This window comes from Gymnoscopelus microlampas (genome assembly GCF_963454915.1).
Source record: "Gymnoscopelus microlampas genome assembly, chromosome: 7".
NCBI lineage: Eukaryota > Metazoa > Chordata > Actinopteri > Myctophiformes > Myctophidae > Gymnoscopelus > Gymnoscopelus microlampas.
This window is the reverse complement of record NC_139944.1, coordinates 38843402-38868039: the sequence shown is the minus strand read 5'-3', so window position 1 is coordinate 38868039 and position 24638 is coordinate 38843402. Positions and strand designations below refer to the sequence as shown.

At 42.5% G+C, this 24638-nt stretch overlaps 1 protein-coding gene across 1 annotated transcript in view; it reads right to left on the bottom strand.

The window, feature by feature from the left end:
- Positions 1 to 22838, bottom strand: part of pdzrn3b (PDZ domain containing RING finger 3b) — a 119714-nt gene extending 96876 nt beyond the window's left edge. Inside the window, exons 1-3 of the mRNA XM_084062592.1 lie at positions 22010 to 22838; positions 15779 to 15865; positions 13208 to 13315 (exon numbers count right to left, since the gene is read on the bottom strand). Of these exons, the coding sequence (XP_083918718.1) occupies positions 13208 to 13315; positions 15779 to 15865; positions 22010 to 22738 (924 nt within the window). The 5' untranslated portion in view covers positions 22739 to 22838. The remainder of the gene's footprint in view (positions 1 to 13207; positions 13316 to 15778; positions 15866 to 22009) is intronic.
- Between the last annotated feature and the right edge of the window lie 1800 nt (positions 22839 to 24638).

Here is a 24638-nt window from a genome sequence, read left to right as displayed (position 1 = left end):
CATATTGTTAGCCTGGTTCCAGACGAATCTGCCCTTGCAAAAAATAAATTGCCCTTGGCAGATTAGGTCTGGCCCCTCTCAATAGAGATTTTATTTCTCTCCCTCCGAAGTTGTCAGGGACCAATCAGAGCCCAGTATGCAAATATGGGGCGGGTTTATCACCAGAGGCATTTTTTTTATTTGCCCCTCGGAAAGGCAGGTTCCACACAGAGATTCCAGACTAATATCTACGCAGTGATATTAGTCTGGCCATGCCAGGCTACCATATTGTGGGAGAAGGATATGGTAACCGCCTTCCATTCCGACATCTCGCCACTCCGACTAGTGGCTTCCGCGTGCGGTTAGGGTTAGGGTGAGGGTTAGGTATAGGGTTCGTTAACGTCGGAAAGGCGATATGTCGGAAAGGCGCCATGTAACCGAAGGATATATCTGTGAGGCCATCGGTTAAGCTCAAGTTCAAAACGTGGGACTCCTTTTAAATAAACTTTAGGCAACACAAAATAGTAATCCTGCAACTAAATCCATGCGTGTATAACTGCATGCATGTCGACGATCACTGATATGAAGTCTACTGCTACAGCTTCTGTCCAATAAACACTGCATAGTGTTTCCTTGATCAACAGTCTACATTTGTTTCCTCTTAAATCTCCACCAGGAGATTCATGAATTTGGCCCTGTGTATGTGTGTGTGTGTGTGTGTGTGTGTGTGTGTGTGTGCGTGGCTGCGTGCGTGTCTGTCCACAGGCCGATCAGTCACAGAGTCGTATTTCTTGTGCATGCTCGCAGCAGGCCAAGGACATCACATCACACAAATATTTTTCATATCCGTCAACAACAACAACAACTATTTTCTTTGAATTTATAAATTGGAATTGGAAGAAATCATCCCTCCAGGTTATGGAATAAGCCTCCCACCAGGCTATGGACCAGAAACTAGCCAATCGTAGACATGAATAATGGGCGGTGTTGCTGAATGAACACAAACATACTCTGCCATAAATCTTCACGGCAAGTAAAGCCGTTTCTGCATTCATGATTGTCGATTATGTTTAACAATTTGAATTTGTCATATTTGAAACGGATATAAACAGACAGGCTTGCTGCAGTACAGTAACATGCCTGCATCTTCCACACAGATGATCTACTGATGCATTGCACAGAGAGAGAGAGAGAGAGCGACAGAGAGGGAGAGAGAGAGAGAGAGAGAGAGAGAGAGAGAGAGAGAGAGAGAGAGACATGTAGATTTACATTACTCAGTCAGACAGTACGAGTCTGCTTTCATGTACATATTGGAATAATTGGATGGTGGTTTTCTCCAAGTTAGACACTCCAGTCCATCCCGATTTTTTACGATCACCCTCATAGTGGCGTTATAACAGGCTGGTTTGCATATGGCCCGTAACTTTTGAACCGTAGGTTAAACACATTTCTTTCCCTGGATTCCTTGGATCTAATTCCCCATATAGGGAATGCCCATTTCCGCCTAACTAGATTTTTTGCCAATTAGCATTTTTTTCTTGACACCCTTTTTGGTACTACTGCTCCTACAGATTTTGTCCAAACTTCACACAAATCAAATTATCTCCGCTAAACATACGGTATATCATTCAGATTTTTCATTATTTCATTACGATTGGCTATGACTGCCTTACAAAGTTTGTGGGAGGGGCTTATTCATTCATTTATTTCTATATGGCAAAAATCATGAATGCCTCAAACTTGAATTACATATTGAGGGGGCTTCTAAACAACCCCAGAGGTAAAAGCAATTTCACTTACACGCATGGGGGTGCCGCAAATGCTACAAATGTCACTGTTTGTTGCAGAAAGACACTTTCTTCACCAAATTAGGTACACGGGATCTTGTGAGTCATGAGACAATGACCATTAAACTGTAACTGGCTTCAAACATTAGTGGACTGGGAGGGGCTTATTTCTTACAAAGAACGTCATATATCATGAACGAAACATCCAATCACCCCAATCTGGAATCGAATTTGCATGTTGAGGGACCTCTACAGAGCGCACCTCCAAAAGCACTTTCACTTCCACCCAATGGGGGCACCACAATTGCGTACGTTTTTACCGTACGTTGTAGAAATGCTATTCCCCCCCAGCTTCCTCGCACTTTCATGGCCGCAACCCTTGACATTACACAGCCCTAGCTAAGCAACCCAGCTTCACAGAGATATACACTCTGAGCAGTGCAGTTTTCTAGTTTCCACTGTACAAGCACATTTTCTGTATTTAACAAAAGGGCCAAGTTGTGACTACATGACGACTCAGCCAATTTGTGTCGCATCCAGATTTACAATTTTGCCGACTCATCTGACACAATGTGTTCAATTACCACATCCTGGTGTACACCATATATCCGACACCACATCAAAGCACTATCTTTGACTATGTTTTACGAGATGTAGTTTGATGTTACTTTGTCAGACAGTGTAAGAATTAATAGGCGAAGTTTTACAATCTACTGAACCCACCTACATAGTTTAAGTTTAATATACCCATGGGCCAACTACTAGTGTGATTAATATGCCTATGGGCCAACCACTAGTGTGATTAACTGCCACCATGTTGTTATTAAACCTGACAAATCTACCAGATACAAGTCTTATATCTCTCAGTCTGTGTTTAAACCAATAACTCCATCATCATGCTGCATGAAAACAAATAGAGCTCAGTGAATTGTAGCTCTAACTGGTTTTAACTTTTCTTCTAAGAAAAATGTGGCACAAGCCCATTGTTGGAACAATGTAGCATCTACAGTTTGTCAGGCCAGGCTCTTCCATGCATGAAAAGAGAGTGAAGGAGAGAGATAGAACGAGAAAGAAAGGAATACAGACAGAGAGACAGAGAGAGGGAGAGAGAGAGAGAGAGAGAGAGAGAGAGAGAGAGACAGAGAGAGAGAGTGATATGGGAGTGGGCAGTGGTTAACGCGCTGCAGACAGTTGGGACACATTTCAGAGGGGGGACTCTGAGAGGAAACGACGCGCCATTACAGCACAGCCAAGGGTCTGTTAATCAGCCTATTAGGGTTTAATTGAGGGTAGTTAATTAGGGCACGGTGGGCTGTCTGTGCGTAGGGGTCAGGGACTGACAAGCAAAAGCAGCTGGGAGGGCAAGTCCAGCCGATTGTTACTGATCCATTTACACAAACCCGGTGATTGATTGGCAGGCAAATTTGCCTTAATTACACCTGTCTATTTCTGACCTCCCACCCCCCCCACCCCACCTAAAACCTTTTAGGAGCCATAAATTAACCCAGCAGCTCCGATGAATAAGGAGCCAGTGGAGCGACCATAAAGAGGCCATATTGGAGCAGAGCAAACACATTTACAGTAAGGGCCAGACTGTGCGTCTCCACGAAAAATCATCAAGTGCCGGCTCGCCTTTGAGGACGCAGGCTGTTTAAACGGAGTGGAAAATACAATGTTGTGTGTGTGTGTGTGTGTGTGTGTGTGTGTGTGTGTGTGTGTGTGTGTGTGTGTGGTGAAGGACATAGACAAAGGGAGCCTTCTGGCTTCGAGCGAGGCGTGAGCTCACCTCACACCATCTCAGGGGTTGAACCAACTCCACAGCCTTTAAGAAAACAACAACAACAAAAACGACCGTCTCTTCCCCCCCCCCCCCCCCCCCCCCATATGGAGCAGCAGAACACAAAGATGTGCCTGTCTTCATTTCTTCAAACCGACCCATGCATAGCACAGCGGCTACCACCAGAAGCTGATTATGGACGCTTTAAAGTTAGATTTGATTTAATGTCCTGCTCCTTTCCTCAGCTGGTCCACGGGGCAGAGGAATGTGTGCTTGCTGCTAGGCTTGGCCCCGCATAGCGTGGAGGGTGGATCCGTCCTGGCTATGAGGCTGACAAGCACTAGCAGAGCAAAGCCACACTCATCCAGCCTCTGCCCCATCTGGGGGAAGAAGAGAGAGACAGGCTGCCTTTGCACAAGGCCCAAAATCCAATAAAGGGCCAAACAAAGGTCTGCTTCTTGCTGCAGAATGCCAAATAACATGTGATCCCCCTTAGGGAAATAACTGCCATGTCTGTTCCTCATAGCCCCTCCAGGTCAGAAATAAACGCCTGGGGAACTTTGCAGCACATGTCCTGCTGAGGATGCCATGTGCTGTGACAACCTATTAGTGACAGTAGTAAAGGACCTTGCAGTGTACTGTGATGGACATTTTGCACAGAGTTGTGCGAAAAGCTCTGTCTAAATTAATTAAATATAGATTAAACCAAATACAAACAGTTAAGAGTGACGATGAACAGGGTCTAGTAAGTATCTTTTAATCCTGAGGTTACTGTTACTAGGATACAGCAGGCCTACTTTAAATTGGTTTTGAAGGCCCTGCACCAACAGCAAAGCAGCATAGAAGTGACTGAATCAAAAAGAAGTAATGAACATTTAACTTCCCAATTTTCTAACGATTAGAACAATATTTGGAGTGTTTACAGGAAAAAGTGACAGAGCCAGTAGTACGCCACAATGCTGGAAGCTAGCAACGCTCATTTTCTTTGCTCATTTTCTCCACCAAACTCTTCAGACAACTCAGTCCGCTTTTGCCTGGGAGGGGGAGACATACTAACACCCCGAGATCAGAAAGAATAAAGGACCTTCCCTTAACACAGCTCACATCAGCCACCATTCACCAATGGTGGCCTGGCCATGGCTGGCAAGGTTTGTGATTCTGGCCTGGTGAGCTGATATGAAAACTAGAAAAAGTGCTCCTCCGCCAGGTCAGGTAGGTTATTGTGGCCTCCTGGTGGCGCTATAATAGGACAATGTGAAAAGGGTGGCATTTCTTCCTCGATCTAGTGGGAATGTGCGACAGGACGCACAATAACCCCAACGTTTGCAACTACTTTCGCCTGCGCACTTCACCGGGTATGGCCTAGTGTGAACATTTGGGGCAGAGGTTCCTAATTGGCATCCAGGGAGTGTGTGCGCACAGTTTTGCAGGGACCGGGCCAACGGTGCCATTGATTAGCTGGTAACACACGGACAGGACGGACGGACGGACAAGGGGCAAAACATACTCTCTCGCCATGCCTTTCGGCCTGGCGGAGATAATAACTGCAGATGTATGGGGTGTTAAGTGGTACACTATGGCAGTGGTTCTCAATTTTTCACGTCAAGGACCCCAAAAAATGATATGTATTTGGCCGCGGACCCCCATCTCAAATATTTTGTTCCAGGGACCCCCAGAAGCAAAGATTTGAGCAACAAATGTTTGCTTAAAATATATGTATATTCAAAGGTTTGCACAAATTTTCACGATTTTTCAAAAATAGCAGATCTACAAGCTCATAGCGTGGCACTCGGTGCCGCGCTATGAGCTTGTATATCTGCTATTTTTGAATAGCCAAAGTATAAAAGGTCATAATTATTGTGATGCTATATTAACACATTTTGCTGGGTACCCCCTGGAACAACTCCAACGTAGATACGCCATGCAAGTCATCCCACAGAGCTCCACAGCCCAAATTGTGAACATGTCATGTACATCACATAACCCTGTTACACCCCAAAGCTAAAGAAGATTGCTACGAATGGCACTAGGTGTCACATGGACGGACCACATCAGAAATGAGGACCTCTATCTAATGGGGACCCACCATGGGTCACAGACAAAGTCAGAGAGAGAAGGATGAGGTTGGCAGGGCACTGAGTCAGGCACCCAGAACTAGAGGCAAGCAAACCGACACAATGCCAACCCAGGGCAAAGCCAGGAAAGGCATGAAGCGTGAAGCATGAAGCCACCTACGTAGATGCACTGCGGCACGACAGCTTAGCTAACAACACTGTAGAGCATACATGGGCAACTGGCGGCCCGGGGGCCACATGCAGCCCACACCTTCACTTAACCGCAGGTTAATATCAGAATACTGATATATTATTGATTTCAGCTGTTACAATTCCAAACATGCAAACATGATCCACTTGAATTACTTCAGTCTAGTAGCTTAATGACTAGTATTACAATTCTATTTTCTTTTTTATGTCCAATGTATTTGTATTTAAGTTCATAAAGTTATCATAAGTATAACTAAATGCATTTGAAATGAAATAAAAATGAAAATTTTCAGGATTCCAATTCAAGAAGAGCAAAAATAGCAGATCTACAAGCTCAAAACGCGTCGCTGTGACGCGTTTTGAGCTTTGAGATCGGCTAATTTTGCTACTTTTGTGTGACATGGAATGGCCCGAGGGTGAGTGTGGAAATATAGTGGCCCTCTCCATCATCAAAGTTGCATCACCCCTGCTGTAGAGCTCAAGACCCTGATGTTAGATAGGAGAGAGTGGAGGGCAGCGATACAGGAGTCCCGAGTTGGTGTTGGCTAGCTAGACCACGCTCTCGCATCACATCGCATCATCGCACAAAGCTAAAGCAATTCAAAACACTCTCTGACAGCTGACTACTTAAAACAACCCAATTAACTGATTTTCTCCAAGTTAAAAACAGCAACCCCATCAAGAAAAGCCACAACAACAAAGCAACATGGGCAACCTAGAGATGTGCATAGCTGAGCCGTTACATGCCAAAGTTTTAACGCTTTTAATGCTTCCAAATCAGTGTCATCCTTCTGGGACGAATAGTTGTTTGTAGAAGTGTGACAATGTGTTAATCAATAACAATAACAATGTGTTAATCACTGACCTTCTGAATCTTGACCACCAAATTGTACCATACTGTATGTCAGATACTGAGTTAGGGATCTGACACATGCATTAAAAGCTAGTGGTGGCAAAAATAATCAAATTCATATATTAATCACAATGCGGACATGGACGATTATGAATCCATTCACAAATGCCAAAAAACGTTGTTCAGTATGTCTGACTGCTTGTATTGACTTATGAAAAAGTTGCCATGTTGTGCAGTAATATAGAAAAGTGTGATGCATCACGATGCATCGTAGAATCAAATCGGAACCTGGTGAACCTCTATTAAAAGCATTGAAGCTGGTCTAGCAGAGAGACCTGTTGCCTTAGACATTGTATTTAAAGCAGGCTCTGGCTCCTTTGCTTCATACATGCTTGATTGCGACCCGTGGCATTTTTCCACGACGCACCTACTCCTCTTCCTGACTGAGCCAATCACGCAAAAATATATTAAGCATCTCGAACAGGTTAGACAAACAGAGGTAATTGCCATTGAATTAGCCTTGCGTCATCTGGTACACTAATCTTACCGTCACAAATTGGAGTCCCTTATTTAAGATGCATTGTTGAGCCCCGTGGAGCCAAATTGTGCAGCCAGTTTACAGGGGTGAATAATCACAGTGGAAAAACACATGCATTTCTGGGAAAAACCTTGAAAAACACTTGATTAGTGCCATATGGTGTAAATCAAAATGATATAGTTGTTAACAGAATTAAAATTTTAAAGCGATCATTATGCCCAAAGTTTGTGCTGATTTGCGGAAATAAAGCCCTCGCAGTCTCCAATTGTCATTTTAAATGTTATCTAACCTAGGATTGATCCAAATGCTTCTAAGCTTTGTTCAGGCCCATGGGATTTGAACCGCAAGATTCTGTATTTGAATATTCTTACTTTTCTTTTTTCATTTTTAACCCCTCGCCTCGTCGAACTGTAACGACACTGGCGCGCCTCCAATGCAACATGTTGTATGTTTTTCTCCTCATTAACACCTCCTCTCGTCGGGTTGACAAGTCCGCCATACATGTTTACCTGGAGCCTGTACACTCTGATAGTGGCTAACAGCTAGGCTAATTGCAGCAACAGACCAAAACAAAACGATATGGATTGAATTTCATCTCGAGGAACTTGCAGCTAAACGCACGAAAGTGACCACATATAGAGCATACATGTACATCTGTAAAGGATTCTAGGATATCCACACAAGGTTTAGAATCAGAAAATCAGAGATTTACTGCTGAATGTCAGCAAGAGTGACACGTAAATCGAACACATTCACATACTCTCACCAGAAAAACAGTAGGTCTGGAGTGCTCTAGTACAAAAAGGAGAACCCAAAAGTACAAATGCGGTATGGGGTGTTAAGTGGTACACTATGGGTTACCTTACAACTCCAAATTCCAAGGCACTCTTCTGGCAATAAAGTTTAAAAAGCCTTTATTGAGTGTTATTTCATATTGGAAATATATAAAACAATCTTAAATCTTAATCTTAAAAGTCAAGTCATAGTTTAACCCATTGAGACCTGGAACGCATCCGTGTCATTTTGGGATTTGAGCTAAAAAGCATTATTTTACACTTTGGCTATTCAAAAATAGTAGATCTACAAGCTCATAGCGCGGCACTTGTAGATCTACTATTTTTGAATAGCCAAAGGCCACGAGAGCAGCGCAGCTCGAGCTCCACGAGTATTATTAATTCCCAGACGCATTATTGACCCCCCCCCACTCCTCCCTATTCTAGCCAGCTAGTGTAAACAACGACAACAGAAAAGTAGTGGTATATAAACAATGTTTATCTAAAATCAACTGGCTTCAGCACTAAAACCGCAACACTGGTTTCTCCATAATAAGCCTTCTAAATACTTACAATGCTGTCAAAACCCAGCTGTAGGGGACACGTTTCTGCAGGCCCACCCCCCTCCTTCACATTGGACCTGGAAACTTCTCAATGTAGGTTTATTTTAAAGGAGTTGTTGTTGTCCACCTTCTGTGACCCGAGTATGTTTGCAGAGGATTTACAAGGTGACATTTACAACTGTACTAGCGGCCATTCCCACAGTCAGATGGTCACAGACAAACCCCTTTACTCTGAGAGGCCTAGTGATTTTAAAATTGTGATCAATCATACAAGCGATAAAAAGGTGTGTTTCACAAGAAACATCGGAGCTAAGATTTTAACCCATTAAGACTGAAGCCGATTCTACAAATGTCTTCTAAAACAGCATTCTGAAAAAACATATGTTGCTATATCAGTGGTGCTTAAACTTTTCCATCTCAAGGAGCCCCAAAATTATATGTATTTGGCCGCAGACCCCCATCTCAAAATATTTTGTTCTAGGGACCCCCAGAAGCAAAGATTGGAGTTAAAAATGTTCGCTTTAAACGATATATACTCAAAGATTTGCCCAAATGTTCACGATTTTTCAAAAATAGCAGATCTACGAGTGCCGCGCTACGAGCTTGTATATCTGCTATTTTTTAATAGTGTAAAATAATGCCTTTTTAGCTCAAATCAAAATGACACAGATGCGTTCCAGGTCTTAATGGGCTAATATATAGGGTGATTCTTGAAAGGACATACATTTCTGAATGCAATTTTATTTCTAATATAGTGTAAATAACAACACAGAGATCAAGTGTCACCTGACTGACGTGCACCAAGATTTGTTCCTCATTCAAGAAAGGCTCCACGCAAAGCAGCAGAGCCCCCTATATACTGCTGAAGCAATACGATACTGTACGTGTTAAAAACTACTGCCAAATGTATTTATCAAAAACGTAATGGGGGCAAACACAGGCAGCTCCTGACTAGAGTGCTAAGATTTTTCAAGCTAGCAAAAGCAAACACGGCTTGAGGTTTTTTTTTCTTTTTCCTTTTTTTTATGAGAAAAAATGTCCCTGGCTGAACAAGGAGGCATTCATACACTGATTCATACCAGCCTGTAGCATGGTAGAGGGACCGCCATCTGCTATCACACTCCCCCGCTAAGAGCCTGTTATAGAGAGGAACAGCCACGGATCATCATGTACATGTTACATCCATGTAGACTTACTGGAACTAACACCTCCGCTACAGGAAGAGAAAACAACTCGAGCTGTTTTGGAAATACAGCGGTTATAAATGGCCGCTTATGGTTGAACTTGTCATTCACAACGTCATTCACGTTCCATGTTATTAATGACAACCCCTATGGCCAGGGTTGCCAGATCTGCTTATTATAATTTCCCCGCAAGATTGTATTTGAAAGTAGCCGATCTACAAGCTCACAACGCGACGCGTTGTGAGCTTGTAGATCTGCTATTTTCAAATAGCTGATGTATGTGTTAAAGTAATCACGTGGCCCGTAGTCGCTTCTTTTGGGCTGGTTTTCCTAGACCTGGTTGCTTGTTTCTCTCACAGAACCTGGCAACACTGCCGTATGGCCGAGCTTGATCTCCCATATCAAGGCATTGAGTATTGCTTAAATAGCTTTCTACATTATCTTCTTTTTTTGTAGCTTCAGAATCAGACGACAGAAAGAAGTCACATTTGTTTTCAATGTAAGGATTGAAATGCAAAATGAAGTTGGTCAAGAAAAAACACAAAATGTTTGCAAGCTCCAAAATGTGAACGTGTTTATGGAAGCGTTGTCTTTGAATGGAGAGAACAGGGCAGAGTAACCAGCTATATGTGACAGTAGGGAACGTGAGTTTCTAAATCTGGAAGCAGTGACACACATTCGTCTACTGGCTCGGAGTCGATTAAACTCACTTCAGGTTCCAGATTATAGCTCTGGAGACTGACTGAAGCAGGGGAAAATAAACTGAGCGAGATCGATGCCTTATGGAATAACAACATTCAGATGACATTCTGGTGGACCAGATCTCTAAAAAAATGCACATTCACGCTGTGTCCAACAACAAAGCACACCAAGTAGGACGGACCTACAGGCTGTTTGCTTTTGTCAACCCACACAGAAGTTCTCTCTACACATGACATGGCACCGCCTGTGGGTTCTTGGTATTAGATTTCCCCCCCAGTTCACCACTACGCGAACGATGGGTTCACAAGCAGAATCACCTCAGGTAGAAGAAGATGCAACCTACGCAATTGCAAGCCTCTCCTCGTGACGCAGCATTCCTTATTATTGGAGAAACATGACAAGGAACCTTTCTTTTACCCAAGTAACAGAAAGAGACTCAGCAGAAATTTGAACCACCACCACTAGTATCAAGTTTTCCTAACCAGTGGAAAACACCAAGGGAAAACAGCAACTATGAGCTGTCTATACATCGCCGTTTCAATGCCTGGATGATTAATGATGGGTTTTTGTCTAGTAATCCCTCACCTCACCAAAAAAAGGTCACTCAATAGGGCCCTTTTTGCTGTGTCCTTAGGCTTACTGTGTCCCCTTTCTGCTCATGTTTTCTGTTCTTTGCGACATATTTGGTGACTTCTCTCACAATGGCTAAAAGACAATACGAGGACAAAATTGCCCACGTAAGTGCAATACCATCCTTAAGCTAAATGTCTTTTCTTTTAACCCATTTTGGGCGGGAACCCCTATTTGTAACTATACCTTTCAGGACGGGAGCCCCTGTTGGGGTTCTTGTTGCTATGTATAGTATACAGCAACATACATTTGTTGCAATTTTGGAATAAATATTTGAAGTTTTTCAGACTTAGGTCAGGATTTAGAAGGCGTTTTTAGAATCGGCCTCAGGTCTTAATGGGTTAAGCTGATAAAGGGTGAATTGTTACATTAAAGGTAGTTCTCAGGTAACAGAGTATCTAGTGCATTAATGTGAAACTCCAGCCTTCACGCACACACTCACACACACATACAGTACACACCTACTATACAGACACATAAAAGTTTCAGCGGTATATCCATATGACACATGAGCAAATCCCCTCTCCCACACCGGCTCGTGGCCCACTTGGAGGCCTTCATCAGCCTTAAGTCACCAGGCGCCAAGTGAATCACAATCACATTTCGGAGGCTCAAATCTCTCCATTGTTGAGGGAGCTTATGACAAATGTCAACGAGCAGAGGGCTTTGAGACGGTTGATTCTGATACTTGAAGAGGTTAAGACCAAGGACTTACATATCACATCTTAGTTACAGCACTGACAATACACAGTGAGGAGAGAGAGAGAGAGCGAGAGAGAGAGAGCGAGAGAGAGAGAGAGAGAGAGAGAGAGAGACTCTCTGGATCAGTCAATGCACATGCTATCAACGTATCCCAGAAGAAGAAATACAGGCAGTATATGAATAGAAAAGGTGGATTCAACAGACCACTGGACTTCATTGCTTGAATGGAGGAATGCGTCGCATAATACTTCAGAAATAAACCTTTGATAGCTTCTCCTCCTCATGAAAGTGTTTGGTTTTGTGCTATTGTCTGTCTACACTGACAGAGAGAGAGGCAGGCTTGTATGTTGTATCATTACTCTGGTGATTATAGTTAAGTAGCTGGCATTAATCTGTACGAAGGCAAAGCGACACAGTGATCGATATAGTCCAGATGTTTGAGTCTTCTCTTCTTGTTAACATTTTCCAATGGAAGCACACAAACACTGAATCCTGCGCCGGTCAACTTGCTCTGGTACAATTTAACTGAGGTTTGACAATAATGCCTGTGACAAACCATATTTGTCATCTTGCGGCACGCAGCAATATACACTTGTGATCCACACAAACCTCGCAGTTAAATACTTCCTTTGTGAAAGCCTCTGGTTGACACTCTGCTATAATGTGAGCCTTTATGGTGTTTTTTTCCCCCCCAAGGCACCCCTCAAGTTGACCTCACAGAGACATGGCCTTTCCACATGACATTCTGCTTGAAGGCAAAAGGGAGATGCGGCTACAATGCTGTCATGTCATGTGAGATTTTCTCAGCCAGTATGTAAACCAAGGCAAGGGCTCTCAAAAACCAAAAGACAGGCAGCCAAGCCTCGGATTTATCTCATTTCACCCACTATACCCACTACTTAATATAGCCGTTTGCTTGAGCACTATATGCCAGGGAAATATGTTTTGCTCATATTTGCATTCCGTAGGATTCATAATCCTGTAACACTGAAACCTAAATGCTGAAACAGCATCTCAGCATTTCCTTGTTGAACTGAAGGTTCATTCACAGGTCACTGGTACAATGTGGTTCACATGTACTGCATTAAGGCTGTAAGGCTTTATGTATATTCAGTCATAATCTTCACTAGGAAAACGACAGCTGTCTCATAATCCAAAAACTCTGGCCTTGTCTAGCCTGGTTCCAGACGAATCTGCCATTGCAAAACAAAAATTGCACTCGGCAGATTAGGCCTGGCCACTCTCAATAGAGATTGGATTTCCCTCCCTCCAGAGTTGTGAGGGACCAATCAGGGCCCAGTATGCAAATATGGGGCGGGAATTTGCCCCTCAGAAATGCAGGTTCCGCACAGAGATTCCAGACTAATATCTACTCAGTGATATTAGTCTGGCCATGTCAGGCTATGGCCTGACCAAACCCTGCTTTTTTCCATCACACCAAAGGGGCGCACATACCTCTATTATTCTGTCGTGGATCTGAAGTCCTCCCTCTTTATCGGCGGGACCTCTCTCAACGATCTTGGATACAAATATGCCTTCATTAGAAGTACCGTCTTTGTCCTCCTGTGGAGAAAAACACTTGTTATATCAGTGGTACCAATTGTTTAGCAAGATAAGATACTGTAACTACTGTGCAAAAAGATTCTGCATCTCAACTATAAATAATGCAAAAATAATCAAAGATGAATTATAGCAATTTGCTTACCCGAGTAAGTGTTTACCTTGACATAGCTTTCTGCAAAATAAAACTGAGGTTTTGCTTTCTATTAAACTCTGACCAAAACTCTAAAACCTGGCAGAAAATATCCCAAGGATATTTTGTAGTCTATGCAAATGCCTTGCTGTTCCAACCAACTGCTTTGCATGTGACTAATCCCAGAGTCTTTTAAACATGTACAAACAACAAAACAGCAGTCAATAACATTTCCTGGTTAACTATCACTGACTGTGGGGCTGAACAGCCTGCAGTGGCTGACAAGTGGTTGCAGGTGCATATTTTACAATGCTTAATGTTCTACAGCCAAACACTGTGCCATAATGGCCAACCAATTCACATGTTTCCCAGGGTTGACTTGGAGGAGTGTGCCTGGCCTAAGTGTTGACTGAACATGTTGGCTTGGTCATGATCTATCCAGCGATATAGCGACTATGGCCGTGACCCCTGGGCACCAGTCATCTTTTTTTTTTCCTTTTCTTTTTACAAAAGACTTCTGCCAGCATTACAGCCTATCTCTTCCGAGCTCTTCAAAACCACATCAAATTCATTCTGCACTACTACCGAGTTGCACGACACTGTTACATTTTAATGGGGCACTTAATGAACCCAAAAGTCATGCTGTGACTGCTGCTGATTATTTCAGCTATTTTTTGTAGGGTCTCCACCAAACAGACTACTACAGATTGCTACAGACTGGCAGTCGAATGAAGACGGGAGATCAGTCGGTTTGGAAGGTGTGAAAAAAAGTTGCTGAATGCACCTGAGAGCCGACACTGACAGATGGCTACTATGGTGCTAAAAGTAGCCTATGGCTTGATGTCTTTTTCAACAACAAGCCTGCTGCTATTCGACGCTTCCCTACAACTTGAACTCGACCCCCACCCCACCCCGCACACACACAGCCAATTAGTTCATCCCAGTACATCATATCTTCTGTATGTATGGAGGAAACACCATTATGGCCCTCTAGTTTTAGGGCGGTAGTAAACTGACTGATAAATGTTTTCTCTTTCTCTCAGAGTTTCACGTACGTACGTACGAACTAAAAAAATCTCCTGTCAGCATCGATATCCCCAAATATTGTGAGCCTGAACCATCACCGTGAATGTGGTGTTCCTATCGTGGGTGTGTCAGCAATATTCCACTGACAATGTGCAAGCTTGATTAATGACAGCCCTATCTAAACGGTAAAAATAAATACTCAATTTTCCCCATTATTTGGAAAAACAAATAGACTGAATAAGTCACACAGATAAATATGGAGAAATAAAAGCCAGTGTTTATTGTCCCTTTTCTGCTGTACCAGCTACACTGCTGTGTGTCAAACTTCCAAACCCATCAACTGTGCTTTTGACGTTCAAAATTGATGTTATAGCCCTCAAGTTAGAGAGGTCAAAAACTGCAGGGCTTTTTTTACTCATTTCCATTTGAACCAACAGTTTCTTGCAAAGGAATTGGGAACAATGAGCTTTTTAAGACAAACACTGCAAGCTAAACTTGAGTATGGTCTCTGATCTCTAGAGGCTGAGTTGGATGTTCATTGAGGAGAGCTAGACAGGGTTGAATCCTAAAAGATCTTGGGACATTTTTTATAGTTTCTTTCCTGCTATAAAATGTTTTAGAGTAATAATCCTCGTTGCGACAGCAAAGTGCGTCACTGTGGTTCTAGGAAAACACCTCTCAAACATTTGGGCATATGCATGGCAGTGAAACCGATATGGAGAGCACAATTTTAACAGCTCTGTGGAAAGGCACACCATGTGTGGAAGATGCAGTTGTATCTAATGTTAGTTGTATCTAATGTTGAAAGAATAGGAATCTGTCACCAGAAACTGTGACATCATTAATGGTTTTCTCTGTTTACACTGTGATTGTGACAGGTTATCGTCAAGCTGGGATAAAAGACCCCCCCCCCCCCCCCCCCATCCCTCCCTTTTTTTCTTTTTTTTTTTTACAGCTCTGTATTTACCTCACCAACAAAATCCCCTCAATTAGAGACAAAACAACTGTGGTCAGAGTCGTAATCCTAGATTTGACTCCCATAAAAGTAATTATAGTTTTTTTTATCTGTAATGCCAAATCCTCTAAACCAGACAGACACACAAACACAATAAAACTTTGATCGATGCGGTCCATCTATCCACAGGAGTTGAAAACATGTGTGTGTGCCGGTCTGAGATATGTTAGCACAGAGAAGGTTTGTGGTGCTTGGTGGGAGTATGTGCTTTTCATTCCTGGGTTGCCATATGACACTTGGCTGACCATTGAGGAGATGAAACCTCCAAAAGAGACTCCGCTTTGGAACCTACCGCACACGGTCGTCCGCCTATGATGTTAAATCCCAGAGATCCACCGTCTCGAAGGAGGATTACAGTGACATTTCTCGTCTCACCTTCCTGCAGAGACATGACAGGACAAAAGACATATGAAACAGAGGAAATCGCGATAGGCAGGGGTCTTCAACGTTTTCAGGCCAAGGACCCCCTAGCTGAGAGAGAGATGAAGCAGGGACCCCCTATATATCGTATAAAATTGTGTTTCAGATTTTTTTTTTTAATGATTTCCGTGGTCTGCTTTTTTTCCCTCTACACCTATGCCTCTTTGCCAAAAATAGCCGATCTACAAGCTCACAACGCCTCGCAGCGGCGTTGTGAGCTTGTAGATCGGCTATTTTTGTCTAAAGTTCTCCACAGAAAAGGGATGCTAGGGTTCAAGTGGTTACGGTAAAATAAAAAATCCTATCACACAAAGATTTGGCGGACCCCCTGTAGTAACTCTGAGGACCCCCTTGGGGTCCCGGACCGCCTGTTGAAGACCCCTGGGTTACAATCAATAATCTTGAATAATTCCAGTCTTATTCCTAGACAGATTCAAATGAACCAGTAACAGACCTGGAAAAGAAGGGAACTACAAATCATCAACCATTAGAGTCAAACATATATGTACAGCCAAGTAATAAACGACAGCAGGAGGACATTCAATACAGTCAGTAATGGACAATACGCAGTAAAAAATCATCCCTTACGGATCCATTTCAGTCCATGTTTACAATCACAGAGTTAAGTTAACATTGATGACTATGTGTACGGTAGATTCACCTCTCTTTCTCATCCTTGGAAAGCGAACCTATTGCATTCTGTGTGTCTAAGCCTTTCCCACAGTGAAAGAGAAAAAAAAAAGGTCAGACACAAACTGGCCTTATGCACAGTATACAGTAGGCCTCTCAGTGAATAGCGGGCTGACATGAAGAATGCTGGGAAACCAATGTAGTCAGCTCTTAATCCTTTTTTTTAAAGGGGAAACATAGGCGGTGGTACTAAGAAACATAATTCCAGCTGTCATTCCAGTATTCTTCAACGTACAGAGACTAAATATAAACCAGATATTATTGGCATGTACAGTGCAGTGACTACCATATAGGCTGAGACCATGCTGTGCATGTTAGGCAATGCAGGAATGTGCACGGCTGGACCATGTCACAGCAAAATTAGCAGCACATGTTTCCATGTGACGATAACTGCAGCCTATTATTTATTGTAGTAGTAATGGCCTTTTTACAGAGGAGATTTTAAAGCTTTACATAAATGAAAACATAATGGACACATCAATTTGATTCGTAATTGTTAATGAAAGCTAAATACATTAAAAGCGTGCTGGATTAAATCAAAAGAATTTATAGTGAATCTGCTTAAGGATTGATTTAGAGAACAGATGGATGAGAGTGTTGTCTTTTTCAGCCACTCAAGGGAACAATTAGACAGCATTTAAGGACATCTGTGAACACCTCAATCCAACTCTGATCCCTTGAAAAGTGTTATGAATTACGAGAATTCAGGAGGTGACCATTTTACAAAACTGTTAAGCATGCGTAGACCATATCATAAAGCATAAACTCAGATTTCGACTGAAAAAAAGCCAACTTTGTTTAAGTGGAAGCAAAAAATCATTAGGTCAATTATCATAACGTAACTTTGAGAACTTCAACTTCAACTACTTTATTGTCAAGAGTTTGTGATGAGCAAAGAGAGACTAGTTCAAAAGAAGTCTATTACAGTCCGATGGCTTGGTCACTTGCTTCAAGTTTTCACTTCACCACTAGTCACAATTTCCAATGCAGTCTGTACCTCCATTATGAGTTGCTTTCCGTCCATCTGTCTTTTTAAAACAGCGTGTCTAATTACAGTGTAGGTAATGCTGAATGAAACCAAGAATAGTCTAACAGGAAAATATTTTTGTTTCACAAACTACAGACCTACACTTAAACGACACGTTGTGCCTAGTACATGAGACAGGTCTGGGAAATAGATTTACAAAGATATCGACCTAATAATACATCCAACAGATATTTGATGAATGTATTTCACAAAGCTTGTGAAAGACGTTGCATGGTTGCTTTCTGAACAATTAGTTGGGCGCCACATAGGCTACTAGAAGTAAGGCTGACACACATAATAGAAAGAGTGGGCTAATCGTGTGGTCAATTTCAAATTTAGCTCAGGCCATCAAATACCATTTCAAGTTTATTTTGTGTGTTTATGTTGTGTATGTGTACAGTTGGGGGTGATGGCATTGATTTAGGCTACATTCACCATTGCTGTTTAGGCTAACAACCAAAAAATCAAATATCTGCCGCAGCCCATTGGCAGTTGGCACCAATGGCAATGCGACAGAAATTAGTCTAATATCAGGCTACTATAGTTCTGTTAAACAATCTTAGCCTTTACCAATTAGACCATCATTAAACTAATCAGCCCGTGATTACCCTCATCAGATTCAGTAAAACGGCCTTTTTATGTCTTCTTCATCACATCCAGAAACAACAAACATTGTCACCAACAAAACTGTACAAGAGCTCGGTGAAAGCTTGACTGCAATCTTTGCAGTAAGAAATAGATGCATGACATGTACTCTCACGAGATTATAGGGCTGCGCTGCAAAAAAGGAAGATGCACTTCATTATTTCATACCAGTGCACACAACATTGTAAATGTATACCTTACTGCAGAATGCAACAATGTGCGTGCAAAAGGAACTCAAGTTTGTTTTCTTCTGGTCACGTTCAGCTGATTTTAAAAGTGGTAGGGCTATTAGTGAAAACACTGCGTTCTATTCAGTCAGACATTCCACATGGCCTGGTCATCCTCATGTGTCTTTCTCAGTAACCACCTGGCTGTCACAGAAACACATTGAAACCCTCCACTGAGGCCAACCATTGTAAGACAGCCTGACCCAGACCCTTACAGAGGACTAAGAAATAGATTACTCGAATACTCATCAAAAGTTACACAAACTGATGGGCCTATTTGACTTTTTCCCCGCATTAGTAGTGGATTAGGGAACAAATGTGTCATAACAAATTTCAAATAAGCCAAGAACTTGCACTAAATCTTATAAAACACGATCACTGCAGTGCAAATGGTGCTGCATGGGCCAGGGCTCCAACTGAGTTCCAGTGCACAGGCAGATGCAGTCTGCTAGTCGCCTGCCTCCCACAGCCAGGCCTAATTCCACTTGTGTTGTTCCATTTCATACAGCCCACATGTGCATGTGTTCAGGTTTTCCCACCAAGCGACCCCGCTCACTGTTTGAGCAGATCGATTTTGAAGGAAGGACTCAAACCATCAAAACAACCTTCAAAAGGAACCATCTTGTCCACATATAATGTGCTTTCTGCTTTCTTCAGACCTGCTCTTTCTCTGTCGCGGATCGTTCCTGAAATTATTCCATGTCCTGTCCATGTTTCTGGGAGTGGGGTTGCAGGACTGTGTACGTGCGTGCGTGTGCGTGTGTTGTGTGTGTGTGTGTGATTTTATTCATCTATTGAGAATACTTTTAGTAATCTAGCATGTAATTTAAGTAAATCCCCTATAATCCATATTAAAATGTGGCAAAAACAATTTAGTATTTTCATCTACTACAGCCAAAAATGCTGAACATGTTGTTGAACAGTGCTGCTCCAGCCCTGCTGAGTGTTGCTCAACCCCCAGTTTAAGTGTTTTCATCATTTTCTTGTCTCACTACTGACATTTACTATGCCTATAGCATGGAGTATAACCCAAAATACATGCAGTAGTTTTGCGTTGTGACCAGAAAATAATTGGTGACATTAAAATGTCATGAGTCATTAGGAACAAAATCTTACAAGGGATGACAAGTACTGTATAGCTTTGCAAGCAAAGAACTGTAGTCTTGTTATTACTGATGCAAAGATGTAGAGAAAGTATAGTTTACAAAGTTTAATCAGTCATTAGAAGGGAAGTGCACATTAATGCAAATATACAAATGAGACCTAGATCTGTCAAAGAAAAAGACAGAAAAAAAGATCTGTAATGAATGACTATAATTTGACAACAAGATCATTGTGGCACCATGTTAAATATGCCACTGCATTTATGCTCATTAAAACAAACGCAACCAATTATAAAGTAAAGACTTGTGAACTTCCAGATACTTTACACGGTCTAGAATTGATCAATTATAAGCAGGACCAGATTATTATATTTTATTGCACCACAAAACACACCATCTTTCCTCCCCTTTTAAAGCATTAACACTATTAAATGGCATTATAGCTTACTGTGCTGCAACATTGGTGCAGCCAGGTCTGTGGCTTTTACCAGGGGAAAAAAACAAGAACATCTGATCATCACAGAAAGTCTCAAACTAGCAGGATATAAGCAGGCAGCAGGGCTAATTGGGTCTGGAGTTTTTGGTGTGTACAGAACAGCAGTAAATATTTGCCCCTCCTCCATGACTGCCAGCTGGCCATAAGCGCAGCTGACATACATGCCTCAGCGAGGAGGATAGCAAAGAAACAAACTTGTGAGCAGCAGAAAGGGGCTGGGGATTGGGGGGGGGGGGGGGGGGGGGACAAAAGGGGACTGGCCTATAAAACAAAAGTTCCTTCATGTAAAACTGAACTGACCACACGAGACTTTTCAGCAGTCCATGATCAGCACAAACCCCTGCTGACCCTGTCAGCAAACAGGACCTTTTCATGTCCATACTGTAGGTCAATGGTTCTCTAAAGTGGATTCCAAGGGACTCTCAAGAGTTCCTTTAGCCCATTTAGACCTGAAGCCGATTCTACAAATGTCTTCTAAATCCCAACAGTATTCTGAAAGACGTTATGTTTCTATATCAGTGGTTCTCAAACTTTTTCATGTCAAGGACCCTCGAAATTATATGTATTTGACCGCGGACCCCCATCTCAAAATATCTTGTTCCAGGGACCCCCAGAAGCAAAGATTTGAGTTAAAAATGTTCGCTTTAAAATAATATATATTCAAAGATTTGCATACATGTTCACGATTTTTCATAAATAGCAGATCTACAAGCTTTTAGATCTGCTATTTTTGAATAGCCCAAGGTGTGTGTAATGGGTTGGGGGGGGGTCTAAATGTACCCTTACAAGTCTGTAACTCTGACAGTGTACAAATGGAACCAAATGGACCCGTAATGGAACCAAAATGGAACCAAATGGACAGTATACAAATGGTCCCATTTGCATACTGTCAGAGTTAAGGGGAGACCTTGAAATGTAAAAGTTTGAGACTGCTGAAGGTAACGGTCCAATCCAACTAACATAATAGGCATAACAACAGCTGGAGGAGAGAATATCAAAACTAAGAGAAGAAGAAAGCTCAAGTCATTAAAAAAGCAAATAAGAATAAACATGGTTGGGTTCGGGTGGGGGGGGGGGGGGGGCCACAACAACAACATGCCCTGAAATTCGAAACTTTAGTTACTTACCTTCAGCGGTGGAAGAAGTAGATATTTTACTAAAGTAAAGGTAGCAATACCACAACATAAACATACTGAAAGTAAAAGGCCTGTGTTCAAAATGTTACTAGAATAAAAGTAAATGTAAAATGTTTGAAAATAGCACATCTACAAGCTCACAACGCGTGTAGATCGGCTATAACCTATGTATAAAATAGGGCTAAAGTGGTTAATGTATGCTTTATAATATAACAATTTAGTAGCTAGTGACTTAAGTTTTCAAATAATTGCAGTGGAGTAAAAAGTACAATGTTTTCCTCTGAGATGTTGTGGAGTAGAAGTAAAAGTATTGAAAATTGGAAATACTTCAGTAAAGTAAAAAAATACCTCAACATTTGTGCATAAGTAAAGTACTTGAGTAAATGTACTTAGTTACTTTACACCACTGGTGGTGGAGGGGGGGGGGGCAAAGGGGACTGGCCCTGAAACAAAAGTTCCTTCATGTAAACTGAACTGACCACACGAGACTTTTCAGCAGTCCATGATCAGCAACCCCCCCCTGGCTGACCCTGTCTGTCAGCAAACAGGACCTTTTCATTCCCATACTGTAGGTAACGGTCCAACTAACACAACAAGAACAGCTGGAGAGAGAATATCAAAACTAAAGAGAAGAAAGCTCAAGTCATAAAAGAGCAAATAACGAATAAACATGGTCGGTGTGTGGGTGTGTGTGTGTATGTGTTGGGGGGGGGGGGCTCAACAACAACAACAACAAGCCCTGGCTGAAACTCGAAACTTTTTTCCTCAGTGAGTTTTACCTTGCAGGGAAACGCAAGGGTCTTAGTGAGCGAGTCGATCCTCGCACTGTACTCAGTGAATTTCTTCTGGTACTTTAACGCTGTCATCTGCAGCTCGGTGTGAACCGCGGAGAGCTGCGCGAGGAGCGACTTCTCCCTCTTGTTCGACTTCAAACTCTGCTTCTTGAACTCCTTGTCCAGGCTGACGAGCTTCCCGTGCAGCGCGCCGTTGTGCGCCTTCAGGGCTCGCACGCAGCAGTGGTTGTTGAGCAGCTTGTTGTTGATGTGCTCGCGGTGCGTGAGCGTCAGCCCGCAGCCGCTCTCGCATATCCCGACGGGCCGGTAGTCGCACGTCTCGCGCATGTGACCGTCCATGTCCTTGAGGTTGAGCACCTCCACGCAGCCTTTATTCCGGCACTTGGCCGGCGAGTGGTCGCACATCTCGGCGTGCTCGGCCAGATGCTGCAGCTTGACCACTGCCTCGCAGCCCCGCGCGTGGTTGTCGCATTTAATGTCCAGCTTGAGGATGAGGCTCTTGAGCGGCAGGACGTGGTTGAGCTCCTTGGTGGAGATGATCCGCTGACATTGGACGGGGCAGCTGTTCTGCTGGACGACCCAGGGCAGCACGCAGCCGGCGCAGAAGACGTGGCCGCACGGCGTGGTGAGCGGGTCCTCCAGGACTTTGTTGCACAAGTTGCACTTGAAGTCCGGGTCCACGTCCCCCTTGAACCGGTCCAGCTCGAATCCCATGTTGTTAAAAAAAAGTTGTAAATCCCGACCCCACGGATGAAAGTAGGAGCAGTGGCTGCTGTTTAGCTTGTCATTGGTGGAGCACGTACGTACTAGACTGACTACAACAAGCTCTCCTTAGTGTCTAAACTAATTGACCGAGACTTCCTTGGGGGGGAAATCAGGGTTGCCAGATCGTGCGAGAGAAATAAGCAAACGAGGTCTAGCGAAAACAAGCCCAAAAGAAGCAACTTGGCCAGTAGTTGTTCTCTAACTTTTTAGTCTCAAGGACCCCCAAACATTAATTGTATTTGACTGCGGACCCCCCATCTCAAAACATTTTGTGCCAGGGATTTTTCAAAAAATAGCAGATCTACAAGCTCATAGCATGGCACGAAGTGACGCAAGATGAGCTTGTAGATCTGCTATTTTTGAATAGCCAAGGTATAAAATATATGTTTAAAGTGGTTAAAATGATTGTGACCCCACTTTGAGAACCAATGACTTAGGCCACATGAGCACTTTAAACATAATGCATCGGCAATTTGAAAATGGTCATCTACAAACGCTTGTAGATCTGCTATTTTCAAAAGCTCTTGCAATAAAATGGAATATTTGGGGAAAAAAATGTTTTAACATTCTAACAACACAAATGCTCCCTGGCACAAAACATTTTCATGAAAATATTTGAGAACCACTGGTTTAAATAACAATTAAAACAATTGGAAGCAAGCCTTAGCCTAATGAGCAAATATACTTTAGAAAATATTTACAAGCAACTTTACAGAAAAATAAGCCCAAAGTCGCTTGTAATAAGCCGACATGGCAACACTGGGGGAAATGTAGAGGAATTCTCTACCGTAACTGCTGTATGAACGGCGCAAGGATCATGTTAAAACTTTGGGAGACATCTGATTGGATTGATTGATTGATTGAAATTTTTATTAGGCAAAAGAATGTAAAACAACACAGTTACATTTATAATGCTTTTGTCTAAAAGGTCCGGCCAAAAAAGTCCTTGCGGGCTTGTTTCCTTTATAGTTTTGCTAATTATTAATATTGACTATATATTTATTTTTAATCGACAACATTGGGATACCCATGTACCTGTCAAAATACTTCAAAACCATCAATGAAGTCCACAATAATCACAACACCAGAGGCAGCTCCACTGATCACGTCCAACCCAGATTTGGCACAAACAAGGGAATGAACTCGTCCTCATGCTATGCAACAAAAATGTGGAATGCCCTATACCAAAAGGAGTAAAGGCGTGTAAAACCCTACTCACTTTCAAAACTGCCCTAAAAAAACACCTTCAGGAGGCTGCAATTCCAAACTGGCCCCTGTCAAAGTCTAAACCTACGCCCCCCCCCCCCCCCCCTGTCTGTCTGTCTGTTTTTTATATCTGTCTGTTTTCTTAAATGTCATCATGATTTGAGTGCGTGGGGATCTAATTTTAAATAAGCCATTGTGCTTTCATGGGCGATCCAGTTTAGAGGACCTTGTATTGTAAACTGTACTTCCATGTGCTTTTTCAATGTCTTTCTAAATAAAGTACTTCAATCAATTGACTACTGGAAGAGTTTTTTGTGAGCATGGACGTGCTATTGATTGCCCATTAACTCCCATTGGTTATCAGTTCACTGTCAAAACATTCTAAGTAAAAGTATGTGCAATATAATCTCTCTGCATAATGAGTACGCCTATAACCAAAAACTAAAACCAGAGTAGTCTTATTACAGATTTACTGCTTTAGTCTAGGATGATTCAGTAATGTTGGCGGTTGGTGTCTACATGTAAATACCAGCCACCCTGTTGCCATCTAGAACTGGAATAGGCTTCCTCCTTCTGTCAGTGCTGGGGAATCAAAACAATTCAACCAAACCAAAACCAATCAACTGACATTCATGATTTATTA